At 40.3% G+C, this 16,715-nt stretch overlaps 1 protein-coding gene and 2 long non-coding RNA genes across 3 annotated transcripts; 2 read left to right on the top strand and 1 right to left on the bottom strand.

The window, feature by feature from the left end:
- The first annotated feature begins 1,008 nt into the window (after positions 1 to 1,008).
- LOC119887375 lies at positions 1,009 to 3,494 on the top strand. The gene is made up of 2 exons (XR_005441699.1): positions 1,009 to 1,056; positions 2,980 to 3,494. It is a non-coding gene; the product is annotated as an uncharacterized LOC119887375 (long non-coding RNA).
- Positions 3,495 to 4,566: 1,072 nt separating this feature from the next.
- Positions 4,567 to 5,914, bottom strand: LOC119887377 (piggyBac transposable element-derived protein 4-like). Its single transcript, XM_038698189.1, has 2 exons — positions 4,896 to 5,914; positions 4,567 to 4,771 (listed from the first exon to the last, which is right to left on the bottom strand). Exons 1-2 carry the CDS (start codon positions 5,778 to 5,780, stop codon positions 4,568 to 4,570), a joined length of 1,089 nt encoding a protein of 362 aa, XP_038554117.1. The 5' UTR covers positions 5,781 to 5,914; the 3' UTR covers position 4,567.
- A 6,055-nt stretch (positions 5,915 to 11,969) lies between these two features.
- LOC119887376 lies at positions 11,970 to 16,386 on the top strand. The gene is made up of 3 exons (XR_005441700.1): positions 11,970 to 12,104; positions 15,367 to 15,579; positions 16,203 to 16,386. It is a non-coding gene; the product is annotated as an uncharacterized LOC119887376 (long non-coding RNA).
- The last annotated feature ends 329 nt before the right edge of the window (positions 16,387 to 16,715 follow it).

The following is a 16,715-nucleotide window of genomic DNA, read 5'->3' on the forward strand; positions in this document are numbered from 1 at the left end:
TTGTGTTGACTCTGTGGCCCTTCAGTTTTTCAGGAGTTTTTGAATTGGTAAATAAGACAGAAAAATGTAATATTTCAGAACTGAATTTAAAAGAACAGATCAATGGAAATTGACTGTAAATTAAAACATTTTAAGGAGTTTGAATTCTAAAGGGAAATGCATTACAGTGTTTTGGTACACTATTTTATACCTGTTTTATTATATAAAAGTAAAATATTTGTTTTTCATGTAACTAAATTCTTTATTATTTGTAATTCAGCTACAGGCAGCCTGATTTGGTCTCCCATAACATAATAAAGAGCCTAAGTCCCTCCCTTTCTGGAGGATCACCATGTTCGTTTACCATTTAGAGGGCTGTAATGCCATTATAAAACAATTATTGATGCATCTTTTTCTTATTCTATACAGGATTTCTGGATAGTTTTAAACATTTTATTTGCATATTAAAATCCAAAAGAAAGGTCTCTTCATTAGCTAAAAATGACTATTTTGCGACCCTGATGTGCCTTACGAACCTCAGGTCCTCCATTGTTACCACTGTCCTTTCTTCAACAACCAGTTGTCAGACTTCTTTGAAAACTCAAGATGTGCAGGATGTGTACAGGACATAGCTGTACACCAGTTTAATCTAAGGTTGTAACTGATGTTCCCAACCCTAGACAAGGAGGTAGTACTGACATGTAGCTAATTAACATTACTTTGTCACTAATTTAACTAATGTTACATAACAGCCAAAAACGTGCTGTACAGGGGAGATGTCTGACAGCGCTAACTGCCTTTACTTTTCCAGCAGTACCGTTTGACCACCCTGGAACTGACCAGTCTGACATTGGTGTTGCCAATAACCAGGATTTGTGTATCTACTGGGGATGATGTTGCAGAGCGTTCCCATCAGTAATAATAAGAATGTAGCTGTTGAATAATATTTTAAATGCCCATGTCTCTGTCAGTAAGTTAATAGTTAATGTGTGTGTGTCTGTCTCTCTGTTTTTCCCCCCATCATGATCCAGATGTTTCAGGAATGAAAAGTTTCCTGCCAAAAGATCTTCAGAGGCAGTGAGTATTTATGGCATTCTGACATAAAGACAATGAATGGATAGCATGTACACTAGTAGCCTAACTAAACCATGACTGAGAGACTGGAAAATTATTTAATTATTTTCTTGGAGGCTTTTTGTTAATTACCTTTTAAGACCACCGTGTCCGCGTCTTTAACGTAAAACAACAAGCTGTAACAATAGCCAGTTACGGTCAGTGCTGCTGTGCACCCCATGTGTGTAACATTCAGTGTGACCAGCAGAAAATCGGACATTTGTTACTGTTCACCAGTCATGGTGAAGATGAAAATGGCCAATTCTGGTCCCAGCCGATCAATCGGTGCATCCCTAAAAATGTGTGCCTATGATGAGTCCCATCACGTCCATTTATTGTCTTGACTGGGCCCCACAGAGTTTGCAGCTGGAGTTTTATTTTGTGCAAGCATACATGAACAAATGTTCACATGTGACATGGTTATCTTTTATTAGCTATAGTTGATAAACACTATTGTTTTCATTTATTAACACAATAAATAGTTATATTTCACTCTCACTTTTGCTACTTTTACTTGCTGACATCAAACTTGGAGATGAAAGAACACAAGCTTACCAGGCAAGGTTGAACGTTACCTGATTGGGCAAGTGTGTCAAATATGTACTTGCACAAAGTAAATTTTTACTTGCCCCTATACAATATTTTTTATTTATAAGCAGCTATCAAATAACAGGACTTAAGTTAATAATTGTGGAGCTGCATGATTAAATTAATCACAATTTCAATTGCGAAGTCTCCCTGTGCAATTACATAACTACAAATGTGATTTAACTAAACAAAAAAGTGCTGTGTGACACTAGTTTCTATGTGTGCTGCTACTACAACCTAACCTTCGCTAAGCCATGCCCTGAATACAGAGCTGGCCAATCACAGCGCAGTATAGGACTCGCTCTAACCATAGACTGTATATAAGAAATGCACGTGACGTCATCTGTTGGTTTGTGGACCGCCGTTTTGAAGCCTCAAGTATGGCCGATAGGGCGCCGCCATGTTGAGTTTTTGCAACCAGGAAGTGTGATGATACGGAGGTGCTAACAGCTGTATGCGGAGCTAGCTAGGTTGCTTAGCTAGGTGCGTCTGTAATTAACTGTCATGATAACTTTGTCTAGAGAACTACAGTCTTAAATCTAAATGTACTCACCAGAGAAAGTGAACAGCCGACTCCTAATAAGCTTTTTCAACAGTGCTGGTTAAATTTATACAGAGCCGAGGGTACGAGTCACTCTAGCCTGATTGACAGGTCACTATGGTAATGTCCATCAAGCCCTGAAACATACTCTTTCTGGTCTATTTTAAAACAAATGGGACCATAATTTACTAAATGAACATCATGCTGTGTTGAAGAAGACTTGAAACTAGAGACTGAGACCATAAAATCATCAGGAAAGTGTTTACTGAGGGAATAAATCAGCTGACAAGTAGAAACATTTTCTACTAATCGACTAATCTGCCGATTAATTTAATGATTATTCGACTAATCGTTTAGTCTATAAAATGTCAAGAAATTGTGAAAAATGCTCATCACAATTTTCCAGCGCACATAGTGACGTCTTCACATTGTTTAATTTGTCCAACCAATAGTCCTAAACCCAAAGACTTTTCATTTACAACCATAAATGACAAAAAATAGCAGCAACTCCTTACATTTAACAAGATAAAACTTAAAAAATTACTGAAATGATTATCAATCATTTTCTTTTGCCAGACTAACCGTTGCAGCTCTACAGTGTATCGCAATCACAATGTTGTCCATAATAATCGGGGTATATTTCGTTTGTTTTACATATTTATATGATAAGCCAGAGATGTTACATATGGCCCAAAACCGTTATGCACAGTATGTGTAAATGCTAGTAATCATAAGAAACTTGCTTCCATTTTTTTTAGATCAAGCATTGGAGCAAGGTTTACAGGTGGAGAACAGCGAGAAAAGTCCATCACTAGTAAGTATCAACTACAACATATAGGACAAAGTTTCTCTGATGTTTTTTATTTTTAAATGGATTAATCTAGTGATTATTCTAAAGATAATTATTTTATAACTCAATTAATAAAACATTTAATATATCCCAAATCAATATAAAATTATCTGCCATTCTATATCTTATTTAAAAAGTTACTCATAAAAGCATATTATAAAAATGATAGTAGCATATTTTAAAATTAATCTAATTTTCAAGTCAAACCCTAACAAACCCTATTTGTCGGATGCCTGATCATAAAAATACTGGACGTCAAATTCAAAAGGATTGCTGTGACACAGAGAAATTTAAACAATTTAAGTCTTTCCCTGAACAAGTGAGTCAGTATTTTTACTGACGTATTTGACTAAAAACTTGACATTTCTGTCTAGGGGTGTGCAATATGTTTCGTCTCTGATAATAAATCGTACATTTTAAAAGCACCACATTGTTGAGTCTCTGTCTAAAATACATACAGATTTTAAATGGTACATTCACAGTGCAGGCTTTAATGCTCAATTTGGATTTATTGCCCAGATTTATTTTTTTAATTGACTGTTCATAATTTTTTTAATGTGGCCCATATTAGACCTCAATGTGAACTGGCCATGGCCTGAAAGTGACCTGAAAGTGACCCGCAGCGCAAAAAAATAATGTGACGTCACACACAGCACGTAGTACAGAAGTAAACATGGAGGAAGTTAGCAACAGTTTTATTTGATTGATGTGTAAGAAAGTGAATTGGTGAGCAAATGATAACAAGGGCCAGAATAATTTTTATTTATTAAGTCGCTTATACCTAAGGACATTTTTGGCTTTTGCAATTTTGATTTTATTGCCATTTTGAGTGTGTTTATGCAATGGGCATGATTTTTGGTGAAGTTTTTTTTTTCTAAATTTTTAAAAAAGTTTTGAAATTTTTTTTGTGTGGAAAATACACTTTTGACAAAGTGCTGTGGAGCTTCCTCCGCTGGAGTTCCGTGTGCATCTGTGGGACTTGTAGTTCCAGTATTCCTAGAGCGTCGTGTTGAGAATGAGAGCCCCCTCTGAACTACAAGCCACACAGAATTGGAAGTGTGGAAATCCACTACAGCTTTTTATTACCATACCAGATACATTTATGTAGGCATTTAGGCTACAATAAAAATGCCTATTTGTAGCCTATCATTTATTCATCCTGATCATAAAATGACCTAAAAATGTTTGTTTAATGTGCATGTATTCTCCATACTGTAGCCTGTGTTTGAGTTTATTATTGTATAGGATAAGTAAGCACACCTTGAGAAATGTACAATCCAGAGTCAAGTTCCTCATATGCGCACACAGCAGATGGCAAATAAAGCTGATACTGATCGCAACCAAATATTGTTGCATTTTCTAGGCATACCATTGAACGTTTTTACTTTCTAAAAACACAGGATATTACATTAGCTATTTTGCTCTAGAAATAAATCACAAAATGTTAACTTTGAACAAGAACAATTTTATTAACACAATTTAGGCTAGAACAACATTTAGAACGTGTGGATGGGGGCTGGTAGTGTGTGTGTGTGTGTGTGTGTCTGTGATTGTGAGGGGGGGGGGGGGGGGGTCTTCCTGGCGTTCCAGTGCAGGTCGACAGTGGTCCATACAACAAAGGCGTTGTATGCCGAGACGTCCAGGAGATTGTGGAAGAGCGTAACCGGCCAGCGGTTTGTTTTTCTCCTGCAGCTGACAACCTGCAAATGATAAAAACAAAAAAATAATTAGCCTAGCCTAAAATTTATGTCAAGCAGATATTCAGAAATAAAAAATAGCCTATGTTGCCTTTATGTAGAATAACTACTGTGAAATTGCACATACCTTGTCGAGGTTGTCGACACCACCCTTGCACCTATTGTATGCCAGGATGATCGCCGGTTTCTGTTTTCCCAGGCGGATCTCTGGCCGGTGGTGCTTGGCGCTCAGGAGCAACACATTCCTCCCCCGCTTTGGGATGTAAGACACCGCTGTGGCCGTGCGGGTGAAGGCGTGGATCGAGGAGTGTGTCGCTCGTCCCCTCACCTGCAGCAGTTGGGGAGGGAGCTTGGGCTTGTTTTTTCTTATTGTGCCCACAAGGGCTATCTTGCTCTTGAGGTGCTCCTCCGCTGCTCCATATGATGTAAAAAAATTTCGCAGGTGACAACACAGCCCCGGAGCCCCTCTGTCATCTCGCGGAGGACCCGCTTCCCCTGTCCCACCTCTGCGGGACGTCCAGCCGGCCTCCCCGTATATTAGATAGATTTTGAGGCCATATTTTGCCGGCTTGCTTGGGATGTATTGCCTAAAAGCACATCGGCCTCTGAACGGCACCAGCTGCTCATCCACACAGATGTCTCTCCCTGGGTTAAAATTTACAGGGAGAATGCTGGTCCATTTCTCCCACAGTGTCCGGAAGGCCGCCAGCTTGTCATTTCTGAAACACGCTCGTCTGGTCCTTTTATCATCAAATCGAACATTGTCGCTGATGAGGCGGAACTTCTTCAGGGACATGGTGGCCCGGAAAATTATCCGCCCGGTCTCCTCTTCCCACAGGCTCGTCAGTGACTCGTTTTTTGAGCGATATACTCCGGCTAGAAGCAGCAGCCCAATGTAGCCCCTTAGATCTACCAGGTCCAGATCCATCCACTCCTTGTTGGCCCGTCTCCCCTGGAGGTTTGTCATTTTCAGTATCAGGTCCATGATGTCTTCCGTAAGAAACAAATCCATACTGGACTCCAACGTGGCAGCGTTTTCGCGTGGGAGGTAGACCACCTTATTCCGTTCTTTGACAGCCAGATTTCTTCCGCCTCGGTCTCCTCCGTCTCTTCCCCTCTCTCAGGCGAAGAGTCCTCCTCCTCCACACTTTTCTCCTTTTCCTCCTCCTCCATATCCCCACTCACAACTCTCTCCTCGCTCTCCATCTCGCTATCTTCATTCTCGATCTCGCTATCTGCATTCTCCGTCTCGCTCCCCGACTTTGTGCAATACTCCACCGCTTCCTCCAATCTTACATTCTTCCTTCTCTCCATCTTGTGCACAAAATTAAGACTGAGCCAGCTAGGTATACTTATAGCTTTGGCTGCGATCGCAGCTGCATAAACCTACGGAAGGTCTCAAAACAACCCCCGGGGATGTTTTCATAATCCCCGAAGCTGCATCTTTGAAATAGCCTAAGATGTCCAGCTGTTTTATTACTTGAAAGAACGCCCGTGTGTACTGTGTACATGCCAATAATATGGACAGACACACACAAACACACACACACATACACATCAAAGCTTAGCCTGAGAGGGGAAGAGAGTAATTTCTGGAAAATTAAGCCTATTCTAATTCTTATTTCTGAATAGCCTGTCACAACTGGACACACACACAGCAATGTCAGTTCTCTCTTTTTTATTATTAGACCATACAAGTAGGCTATTCCAGAGTGGGTTAGAAACAGATAAAAGGAGAAAGGGATAATAAATAAAGCTATCACCCGAGCTCCATGGGTGACCGGCGCTGGTGCATATGACCGACCGCAAGAGAGTGACTGCTTCCCGTGACACTAGTGCTGCTAAACAGCGCCGGTTTACTCTCACGCCAGGCTTCTTATTGTATTGTTAGAACGTGTGCACGTGCACCCGTATGTGAATGAGGAACAGATAAACTGCAGGAGAAAGAAGCAAGAAGCAAGAAAAAAATTCTGTCGGAGCTCCGTCGTGACACCGACACTACGGTCCATGTCGACCCGGCGGAGGAGCGCTTGTAGGCGGCCAGCATTTCCGGGAACAGCCGGTCTCTGGTTCTCCCATCACTCTGATTCAACCACATGCCACACAAAGGTAAGCAGTGCCATCTGCTGGGTGAAACTGATAATCGAAACTTACATCTTTATTTAACAGACAGAAGGGGTGAGACACTTTCAAAAATGTTTTTATGTGGTAATTTAAGCTAAATATTTGAAATATTTTATAATGGATTTAAATGAGGACAAATTCGTCTTCGGGGTTGGCTTCGTAACAGCTATTAAAGGGATACATGAGTGACATCTGAGTCGTATTAATTCCGATCTGACTGTCCAGACTGATGGATCTTATATGGAATACAAATCCGAACTGAAAAAGATCAGATTCTTGGGCTGTTCACACTGTTCATCAAAAATTCATCAGATCTGTCACATATGAGCAAGAATCATCTGAATGGGTCACCTGTAGTCCGAACACAGCCTGTCCTCTAGGGGAATTCCTGCTTTAACTGGGCACAACACATAATCGATGACTTCATAAGATTCTTGCACCTTGGCAGGCTTCCACAAGTTGGCCAATCAGAAGAAAGTGGGCTTTTAGGCAGAGGAGCCTTAAAGAGACAGGAGCTAAAATGTAATGTCCAGGGCTGAACAATTTTGGAAAATAGTCTAATTGCAATTTTTCAATACGTTTTTCAAAATTGTTTTTTAAGCTCTTTATCTTCTGTATTATTCAAAACAGACAAGCAATAAAGCATGATATTGTATGACGCACCTATAGCATGGCTAAATTAGTTATGAATTTTAATAAATGTATGAGAATTAATATCCAGTTATGAATTTTAATATTCAGAAAAATAAAAAAAATCCATAAAAGCTCTCGTTAAAAGGGCACCACCGGAGTTGTTATAATCCTAGAGTCTACGGACCTCTAGGTAGCTTTTAATAATTATTACAATTATTACTAGTGATCAATTAGTTTAATAATCGCTAATAATTATCTTAAATCAATCAGTCAGTCTCATATCTAAAGGGTCAATTCTCTTGGCAGGGACGTGGAAATAGGCAACACACAGTTTCCTGATTACAGTGAATTTATTAATAACTAAAGTTAACTAAATCGATATAAACGGGTGGTTAAATACAGGGAAAATAAACAATTGCTGAACAATGAGAATGGAGGTTCGATTGTGGGAAGCATTTGACTCATACGGCAGAGGAGAACTAATGAAAGTAAGCTATGAGTTTAGGAGTTAAAAAGCGAAACATTAACGGACATCCCTGATCACAGAATGTTGTTAAGTCTTACGGCTTGTCGGCCTGCTTTGGCCTGTTGCACGGGTCCCACGCTAGCTGCCCGATCCTGGCTTTTTGCTAGGGATTCTCCGGGGTTCGCCGTCTCTGACTGAAGAAAACACCTCCTCCGTCTGGCAATTCGGCTGTTTTCAGGTTACCTTCGTTGCTGCTGGCAAGACCACGTGGCTTGGTCTGACCTCGGTGAAGTTGGCTCAACGAAAAAGCTTAAAAGGGAACTTGGTCGTTCCTGAATTAGTCCAGTGTAACTTAACGGACTGATAACTTCAACAAAAGAAAGAAAGAAAATAAAACAAACTGAGGGGCAGATCGATGTCGCGGCACTTCGCGTGTGTAGCTTCAAGCGAACAAAGGCCTGTTGCTCGTCGACTCTGAGGACGTTGCCTGGAGAGATACCCCGGACGCGTGCCGAAGCGTCCAGAGAGCAGAGCGGAAGGCCGAGGGGAGGAGAAGAGCAGAGAGCGGACAACGTCGCGTGTTGCTCTTTTGTTGCCTGGGGCGTGGTTCCCCAGAGGGCGTTTCAGGTTTCCCGAGGGACTGCCTTTCTAAACTTAATGTCTAAAAGAAAAGAAATCTATTTGCGCGTATTATAATCAAATATTTTGCACAATCTAACCTCAGCGGTCAAACGGTTGTACTGTTCTAAGTTAAGCATTTGGTAACAGGAAACAATTGTCACATTATTGGTCAGGATATTTTTACATTTAACGGCATTTCCAATGATGGTATGTAATACTTATTTTGTCCACTTGGGGGAGCTCAGATTACATGAGGAAAGCTTAGATTAATCCAAGATCATCTTTCCTTAGAAACTGGGGAATTTAGTTATTCAGCCTTAAATTCAAGCTGGATAATTAAGAGTATAGGATGACATTTCTTTATCATCATTTCTAAAGGAATTATGTGAGAAAGTATTGTGAACAAGTATTGGTTACACATTAGATGAAGGAGTGTCCTTAATCTTGCTGAAAATAAAAACACTGCAAAAATAATTTATTTAGATTCTTTTCAGCACTAATATCAACAGATACAGATATAGAACAGATAGCAACAACATGTTAACATAAATATTCAAATTGAGGCAAACGTAATCAAGTAACTAAAGATTTAATTAAACTTTATTAAATGCTTTGAGTCTTTGGAGACTGCAGTCTTTGGTTATTTAAAGTTCAGGAGGTTTATGTCACAACTAGGCGTAAAGGGGGTATCCCTTTGATGGGGTAATGAAACACGGAGCAAGGTCAGTTGCCACGGTTACATGGGGGGGCAGTTTTGATGGGCTGTTCAGGGAAATGCTAACCGTTGGTTAGTTTCCCTTTTGTCAGTTTAACAGTCAGGCACCCCGTTATCAGCTTCGTAGATCAAAAAGGTGCCAGTTTTATGGTCAGGGATTGCACTTAGAGAGAGCAACTTTTCCACCCCCCCTGCCGTTGGGGTCTCTTCAGCAGTCTGTTGAAGTTGATCTCCCAGAGAGGAAAAGAGGGATTTGGAGTAGCTCCAAATTTATTTAATATAAAATGCACAAATCCACACCGTTGTCCCACTACACAACACAATATTAGATAAAAATACACTGTTCCCCTTCGAGGGACCTCGAACTGCGTCGGTTACGACACTATGGGAACGCCTCTAGGCGAAGCAGGTCTGAACTTGAATGAAATCACTCCAATCCTATTGGCTTGTTGCTAGAACGGTAAGGTGTGACGGAATAACCGGAGGAGTATAAAGCACACCTGTACACACTCATCATTAGCTTTTTTCTATTCAGCTGGCGCTCTGTATGTTGTTTGAAGAAGCTCCAGTCCTACAAGCAGTGAATGTCTTACCTGAGGAAGAAGTCTGCCAGCATGTCCGGCAATCAGATGTACAGAAGGTGTGTTTTTTTCCTTGCCCTCGGTACATCACGGATGGAGATTCTCATGAGATGTGTGTCTCATGTTTGGGGATGGAGCACGCCCGGGCAGCTCTCGAGGGGGCTGCCTGCGGCCATTGCAAAGCCCTTTCCGTGTGGGTACTGAGGTCCCGCATGGCTCTCTTTTCTGAGGATGGCCGGATGTGTTCTTTTTTTCTTTTCGGGACGGCTGAGGCTTTTACATGGGTTTCGACTACAGTTCAAAACCCGCTCTCCAAAATTCAACAGAAGAGAGGGGGTTGTTTGGACTGTGGTCCACCCGGAGCAAGGTCCGGTGTTGGGACAGGAAGTTCGTACTCTGCTGAGGAAAGGAGACTCAGCTGTGGCTGCAGGTCTGCAGCAGCAAGACGGTTGTGAGAAGTTCAGTTGGCTCTGGTAAGCTAACATTAGCTCATCCGGCTAAATTTAAGCCATTAACTGAGGAACTGCTTCTCTAAATTAGTGAACAGGATACTTAATCAGCAGTATTAAATTGGGGATGTTACTTTTTGAGCGTGGAATATGTGAATTACTGAATTACAGTAGGCTATTTCAAAACTAGCTTAAAAAGCTTGGTATGAAATATTACAGATATGAGATGACATGTTGAGTGCATCATCAATGTGTGTTTAAAGTGTGTTAAAGTACCAAAACTGACCACTAGTTGGTGTAACAGCAAATGAGCAAAAAACATAAACACACTTACACACTTCATGTTGCAAAATTGTGATGTTTCAGGACATGGGAGATTTTTGGTTTAGAGGCATTCAAGGAGCATCTAGAACTCTGTAGTGAGCTTGGAAAAATGAGGACCTCCAAAATGTCTTCATTTTTCCAAATGTCCTGATATTGAAGGTGTGTTATCATAAAAATGTCCTTGGTTGTCATGAAAACAATTGCACACACACACACACGCTTGCTGATCTGTTGTTTGTGTTATGTTTTTGTATGATTTGTTTTATTGGCTTCATTTCATTTTGCTTAGAATAGTTAATAGTGATTTACTTGCTAAAGTTGTTGATCATTGATCTCTGCTTGAGTTGAATTAATCCTGTTATAATTTTAAGAAGTCGTTGCCTGTGATTATTTGTGTATAATGTTGTAGTAGGAGTTGGTTACCACGGCCAGTGTACAAACCCTCTTTTAGACTGATCATACTTGGCTCATATTTGGTTATTGGTCCCTGATTCAAGGGTGGTGCCCCGTATTTATTTATTATAATTAATAATTTTGATTATTAATAATTTTTAAAAAATTTCTAGAATATCTTTGATATTCAGCTAATAACCAAACCTGGCTGTATGACAAAACCCCCAACATACCAGTATATACTGTTACTTATACTACTACTTCTATTACTACAAATACTAGTACTAACTAGTACCACAGTCTTCACCTATCCTACCAGTACAAGTACTAGTAGGTTTGGAGCAGGTTTTGGAGATACGGTTTCACATGAGGCCCGCTGAGAGTAACGATAGTGGCGCGGTTTGCTCTGTTAATAGCATGTTAGCGTAAGATGCTAGTGTGGGCCACACGTCTCCACTGTTTTAGGTTAGAATAATATACTGGCTGGCTCCATAAACGATATGTAGCATGTTGGAATATTTTGGAAATGGTGTTATGTATTTATGTGCTTTAGTGATGAATACTGTTATACTGTCAGCGAGTCAAGAGTCATATTTCGTGGCGTCAGAGTATCCAGTGTATTTTGCACTGCAGTAATAGCCAAAAGTATTTGGACAGACGAATATGGAAATGGTTGTGAAATGTATCCTTTAAGAGAAGTGAAAAGAATGCATTTACAGAAACAGGCGGGCAGATATCTTCTGTGTTCATGTGTACCATGTTTGGTGTGATAACAGACCATTTACAGGTGACCATGACTCATCTGCATTAGAGATCAACCAATCAGCAAACATACATCATGAGCTGTTCTGTCACATCCTGTCTGTGTCTGTATATAAGTTGCAGTTTCTGGTATTTTGAAAAAGCAGAACTCCGGTCGACGCTGTTTTGCTCTGTTCTTTTCTTTTTTGCTGATTGTACTTTAATAAAAGACACTTTGAGTAAAGAATCTCAAAGATTATTTTTCCTCTCCTCCTCCTCCTGCTGCAAGGTAAGGTTCTTCCACACTGCCACACACTGAGCCGAGGGCCACACTGGTCTTATTCTCTAGATCTGGAGTTTAGGAACTCGTTCCAGGTTGTGTTTGAATACTCTACTCCCTGATGAGAAACGGGGGAGAAGCGGGGGACGGCGAGGAAAGGTAGAAAGTCTGGAGTTAGACTTTTGATACAGAGGTAGGCCAGAACCGGATATTGAAACTAGCTTGTTATCAGGGGCCTCTCTCTGTCCTGTGGAGGATCTGAACATAATGCGCCGGGGTCTTTGGGTGGCGACCCGAGACAGCCGGGTTTCTAGGGGTTAACACGAGGCTACGTGGCGCCCGACAGCGTGGCTGGAGAAAAAACAGTAGTTGGTTCTCCTGTCTGTACACAGGCAGGGTGCTAAATGAACTGTTTTGTCCACCAGCCAGTAAACGCTCAAAGTCTACCACTCAGTAGATTACCATTGTTTTTAGCTGCTGATGAAGTAAATCTAGCAGACATTTGCATATTTTACCAGTAACTGGCTGGTAGATGGTGCCATGTTTTTTTATTGAGTTAAACTACAAGAAGCTAAAGTGTCTCTGAGATATTAGAGGTGTCTTGAAACTGAGTAACAAAGCAGCAAAAGCAGGCTGCTGCCCTGTGCAGGGGGGACTGAGCCTTGTCCTGGAGTAAAGCTTAAGAAAAGAAGAGGATGCTGCCTTCACTCTCCGGGGGTGAGCGCTTCACTATAAAGGTTCTTTGTTTTAAAGAGAGGGTGTTGTGTATAATTCAGTTTCTTAATGTTTAACTATACTGCAAAGATGAGCATCATAAAGTTAGCATATAAAAAGTATTTGATAGAATTGGACAGGAAATGTGTTTAACTGTGTTTCACTTAACAAGAGAAATCATCTAAAGATTATTCTTCATTTTATTTCTTTGTTTTTACCCTTTAAGGAATCATCTCATAAGATAAGATTACTTGAAGTAAAATTGCTGAACACATTGCTAAAGTCACCTTATAAACGTATGTTGCTTAAACTCATTGCTTCATCACCATGATGATAATGTTGTGTACTCATGATGTTTTGTAAGTAAAGAATGTATTTTTACTTTAACACTTACTCTTCACTCTGACAAGAAGTATATCTTTCAGTCAGTTTATATCAAAGTTGATTCCTTGAGTGTATTTGCTTATATGCACTGTTGAATCAAGTGTTGCTTTAGTGTATTTGGTGATCAGGATTTTTAAATGTTCTGGAAATTAGAATTTTTTTTGGAAATATTTTATGTACTGTTATTACAAAATATTTAGAACGATAGAAGATGACTTTTGGTTTTAACATTTAAAGACATGAAAGTCTGACACACAGCAGTTTGCTGCCTAACCACAGGGGCGAGCCTCTGAAGACCGACAGGAAGTCCGCCTCCTGCCATCAGAGATAGGGTTTGTTGGTTGTGATGAAATCAGCTCTATAAAATGTGTGAAATGTATTAACATGTGATAAACCCGATGTTTTAAGAATGTAATAAGAATGATCAATAACTGAGGATGCTGTTTTTAATAATAAATGTACTTTACCTGACAGAGTATCAGGATACAGAAAGTGTATTACTGGTATTAACCGGTTTATAATTATTTAGTTTAAATAGTTTGATCTGATTAACCTGCTTTAATGTTAAAGAAATAGTTTGATCCTAGTATTTTTTATTATTATTTTATTATACAACAGTTCAGCTCTGTGAAGCTGTATAATCCCAGTTACGTTACCGATCCGTAGAGGAAGACATTGGGTTGTCTTGCTAGTTGTTAGCCGGCAGGTCCATTCAGTCTTTTGCTGTGTCGTGTTCGGATCGTCCAGATGAGAGGGTCTGGCCCTTCGTCTGTTCTCCTCAGAGTTAGCAGCTTAGCTAACTCAGCTGGTGGCAGGAATGTATAGCAGAACTTTATGTTCTGCTCCAAGCGAATTGCATGATTTAATACTATATAATTTACAACAGGCTGAATAAAAACTGAAAAAAAATATATATACTGACCAATCATAAAAATGGTGTTGAATTAAACTGAGAAATGTTTTTAGATAGATTATGTCTGTGTGGTTTCATTGTTTGGATGGTATTACTGCAAACAATGACAAATATTTTAGCCAAAATCTCTGTTCACACCACCCTTTACAATTATTCAGATTCATTAGCAATTTCTCAGCAAGAACATGAGTTCTGTGGAGCTCATTAGGAGTGAGCTTTTTCTGTTCATAGTTTTACTGCAGCTGTTTGAAAGACAGCTACTCAGTGCTGTGCGAGTCCTGTACTTCTGATTAGAAATCATTTATAAAAGGAAGACATGCTCCAATACTGCACACAAGGCCTACTACTTCTAATCCACTGATGTTCATGAAAAATCCTCTGCAAAAGTCTTTTCAATCAAAGCATTTGTTTTAGCCTATTTATAGTTAATAAGTTATGGACATGTTGATTTAATAAGTGAATAAAATACAATTCACATCCCTTTTGTTTTTTGTGTTCTCCCTGTCATACAATGCTGGCCTGTCTTTATTATTGTCAGCTGTGTATTCAGCTCTGACTAACTGACCACTAGTCTATTGAGTTGTGACAGAGAGAGACTGAGTTCATCTGTTCACACTGATTTCAATAGCAGATAGCTTATTATAATGTCCACTGGTATCAATCTTAATACTTTCCTGAAAACATGTTTTAACTTATGATATACCACCACTGGCACACCATTCTGTTATGATCACAAATGAACAGCTTCCTCTGTGAGGTCCCTGTGATCCCAACAATATGCATCAAGTGTTTGTTCCAGAAATAATGTCAGAACAAACACCAACAAGGAAGAGTGCACAGTCTGTCCCCTGTCAAGTGGATTAATCATCATGTAAACCTCCTGATCCAAACTCAGAGGGCAGAGGGGCATCGAGTACAGGAGACAGGCAGGATGTCCTAAACCAATGAGCATTAACATTAAACATTAATTACTGAAACAGCTGGACGATGTTCTGTGGCTGCAGTAACGACCTCACATCAGCACGTACAGATATTTGTTCTTCTTTTCTTATTTGATTAAATAAAAGTTAAATGTGACAAATGTAGTGGAATGATGATAGAAAGTGAAAGACAGCAGTTTGTGATTTGATATGATTGTGGGTAAACTATAGGTACACTGTGTTTGTGTGAACTTCACCTCACAGCTTTAGTGATGTCACTGAACAATGTTAGGTAGATATTAAAAACCTGCTCCCTTTAATAACCTGATCTCTCAAACAGGTTTCACTCTGAAGAATGGAAGGTCTCTACGTTACCAGCAGCTCACAGGACCAAAGCTACGATTACAGCAGCACCACCTTCAACTACCAGGATTACAATGAGCACTATGAGTATCTCAAAAAACTTCGTCTCATCTTAAATGTGGTCACATGCATAATCATTGCTGTCGGCCTTCCTCTGACCCTGGTGGCCATCTATGCTCTTTATTCTATGGTATGTACATTCTGACTAAGAGTTATTTATTTCCTGTTGTGTGGTGTGTCTGTCCTACAGTCTGTCTGTCTGTAAAGGATCTGGATCTGGTTTGGGGGCTGGGACAAAGGCTTGGAATGATCTATAACCTGACAGGAATAATTGACTCCAGAATTCAAATGTCCATGAAGCTGATTGGACCCTAAACACATGCAGTTTCCATGTGTGGCTCCATTCCAGCCTTCTCTTAAACTGACTCTATCAAGTTCTTTGCCTCCAGTTCCTATTTGTGCGATCCTCCCTGAAATGCTGATTCAAGGAGGAGAGATTCTCACCTTGCAAACACAAACATGAGCCTCAAACTGCAACTCCGGTCTGGATAAATCCAGCTCATGTGTTTGAGCCAGAATGCTTCATATCTGTGGCTGAAAAACTGCTGCAGAAGCTGCAGGAAATCTGGCCTTTAGTCTTGTTCCTGCACTGATTGGCCAGTGGGTCATATCTGAGATTCCTGTTGGATGGAAAAAGTCAGAAATGTCTCTGACTGCAGCTGCTGGGCAGAGCAAGATGACAGATTTGGGAGTAGGTGGACTTCACAACATGTTTCCAACTGCTTGTTGACTTTTACCAATGTTTTCCTGCAGGTGAGAAGTGATCAAGTTGCTCCCATCTACCTCATCAACCTCCTTGTTTCCGATATCCTTCAGTTCTGCTGCATCATTTTTCAGGTCGCACCAGATGTGGATTGGAAGATAATAAGATCTTCAATGATATTTACGACTCTGCTCTATTTGCCAGTGTTACTTCATGGTCTGCATCGCCCTGGAAAGGTATCTATCTGTCTATCCAGTATGTGTGGAGCTCCTTCTGTGTCTGAACATTATATTAGTTTATAACTCTGAAGCTCCTCAAGACTTTGTGTCCATCTTGTATTACAGGTATTTGGTCATCGCCCACCCACTGTGGTACCGCTGCAGACGAACCATCAAGACCTCTGTGGCGCTCTGTGTCCTGGTCTGGGTCCTTACTCTTGTCTGTTTCATCCTTAGCTCTGTCTTTTTCAACTACTTATATTCTCAGTATCGGGTGACATTCTTAATCGTCGCCCTCGTCCTCCTCCTTCCCTTCCCTCTGTTAATATTCTCCCTGGTTGGGAC

Source organism: Micropterus salmoides, unplaced genomic scaffold (genome assembly GCF_014851395.1).
Source record: "Micropterus salmoides isolate LMB-PRFRI ecotype aquatic unplaced genomic scaffold, ASM1485139v1 Ms_hic_scaffold_4159, whole genome shotgun sequence".
Lineage (NCBI taxonomy): Eukaryota > Metazoa > Chordata > Actinopteri > Centrarchiformes > Centrarchidae > Micropterus > Micropterus salmoides.

Coding starts and splice junctions, on each gene's coding strand:
- LOC119887377 (XM_038698189.1), bottom strand. CDS start 5,780: ATGGATTTGTTTCTTACGGAAGACATCATGGACCTGATACTGAAAATG. Junction 4,772..4,895: donor GTGTCGACAACCTCGACAAG/GTATGTGCAATT, acceptor TATCATTTGCAG/GTTGTCAGCTGCAGGAGAAA.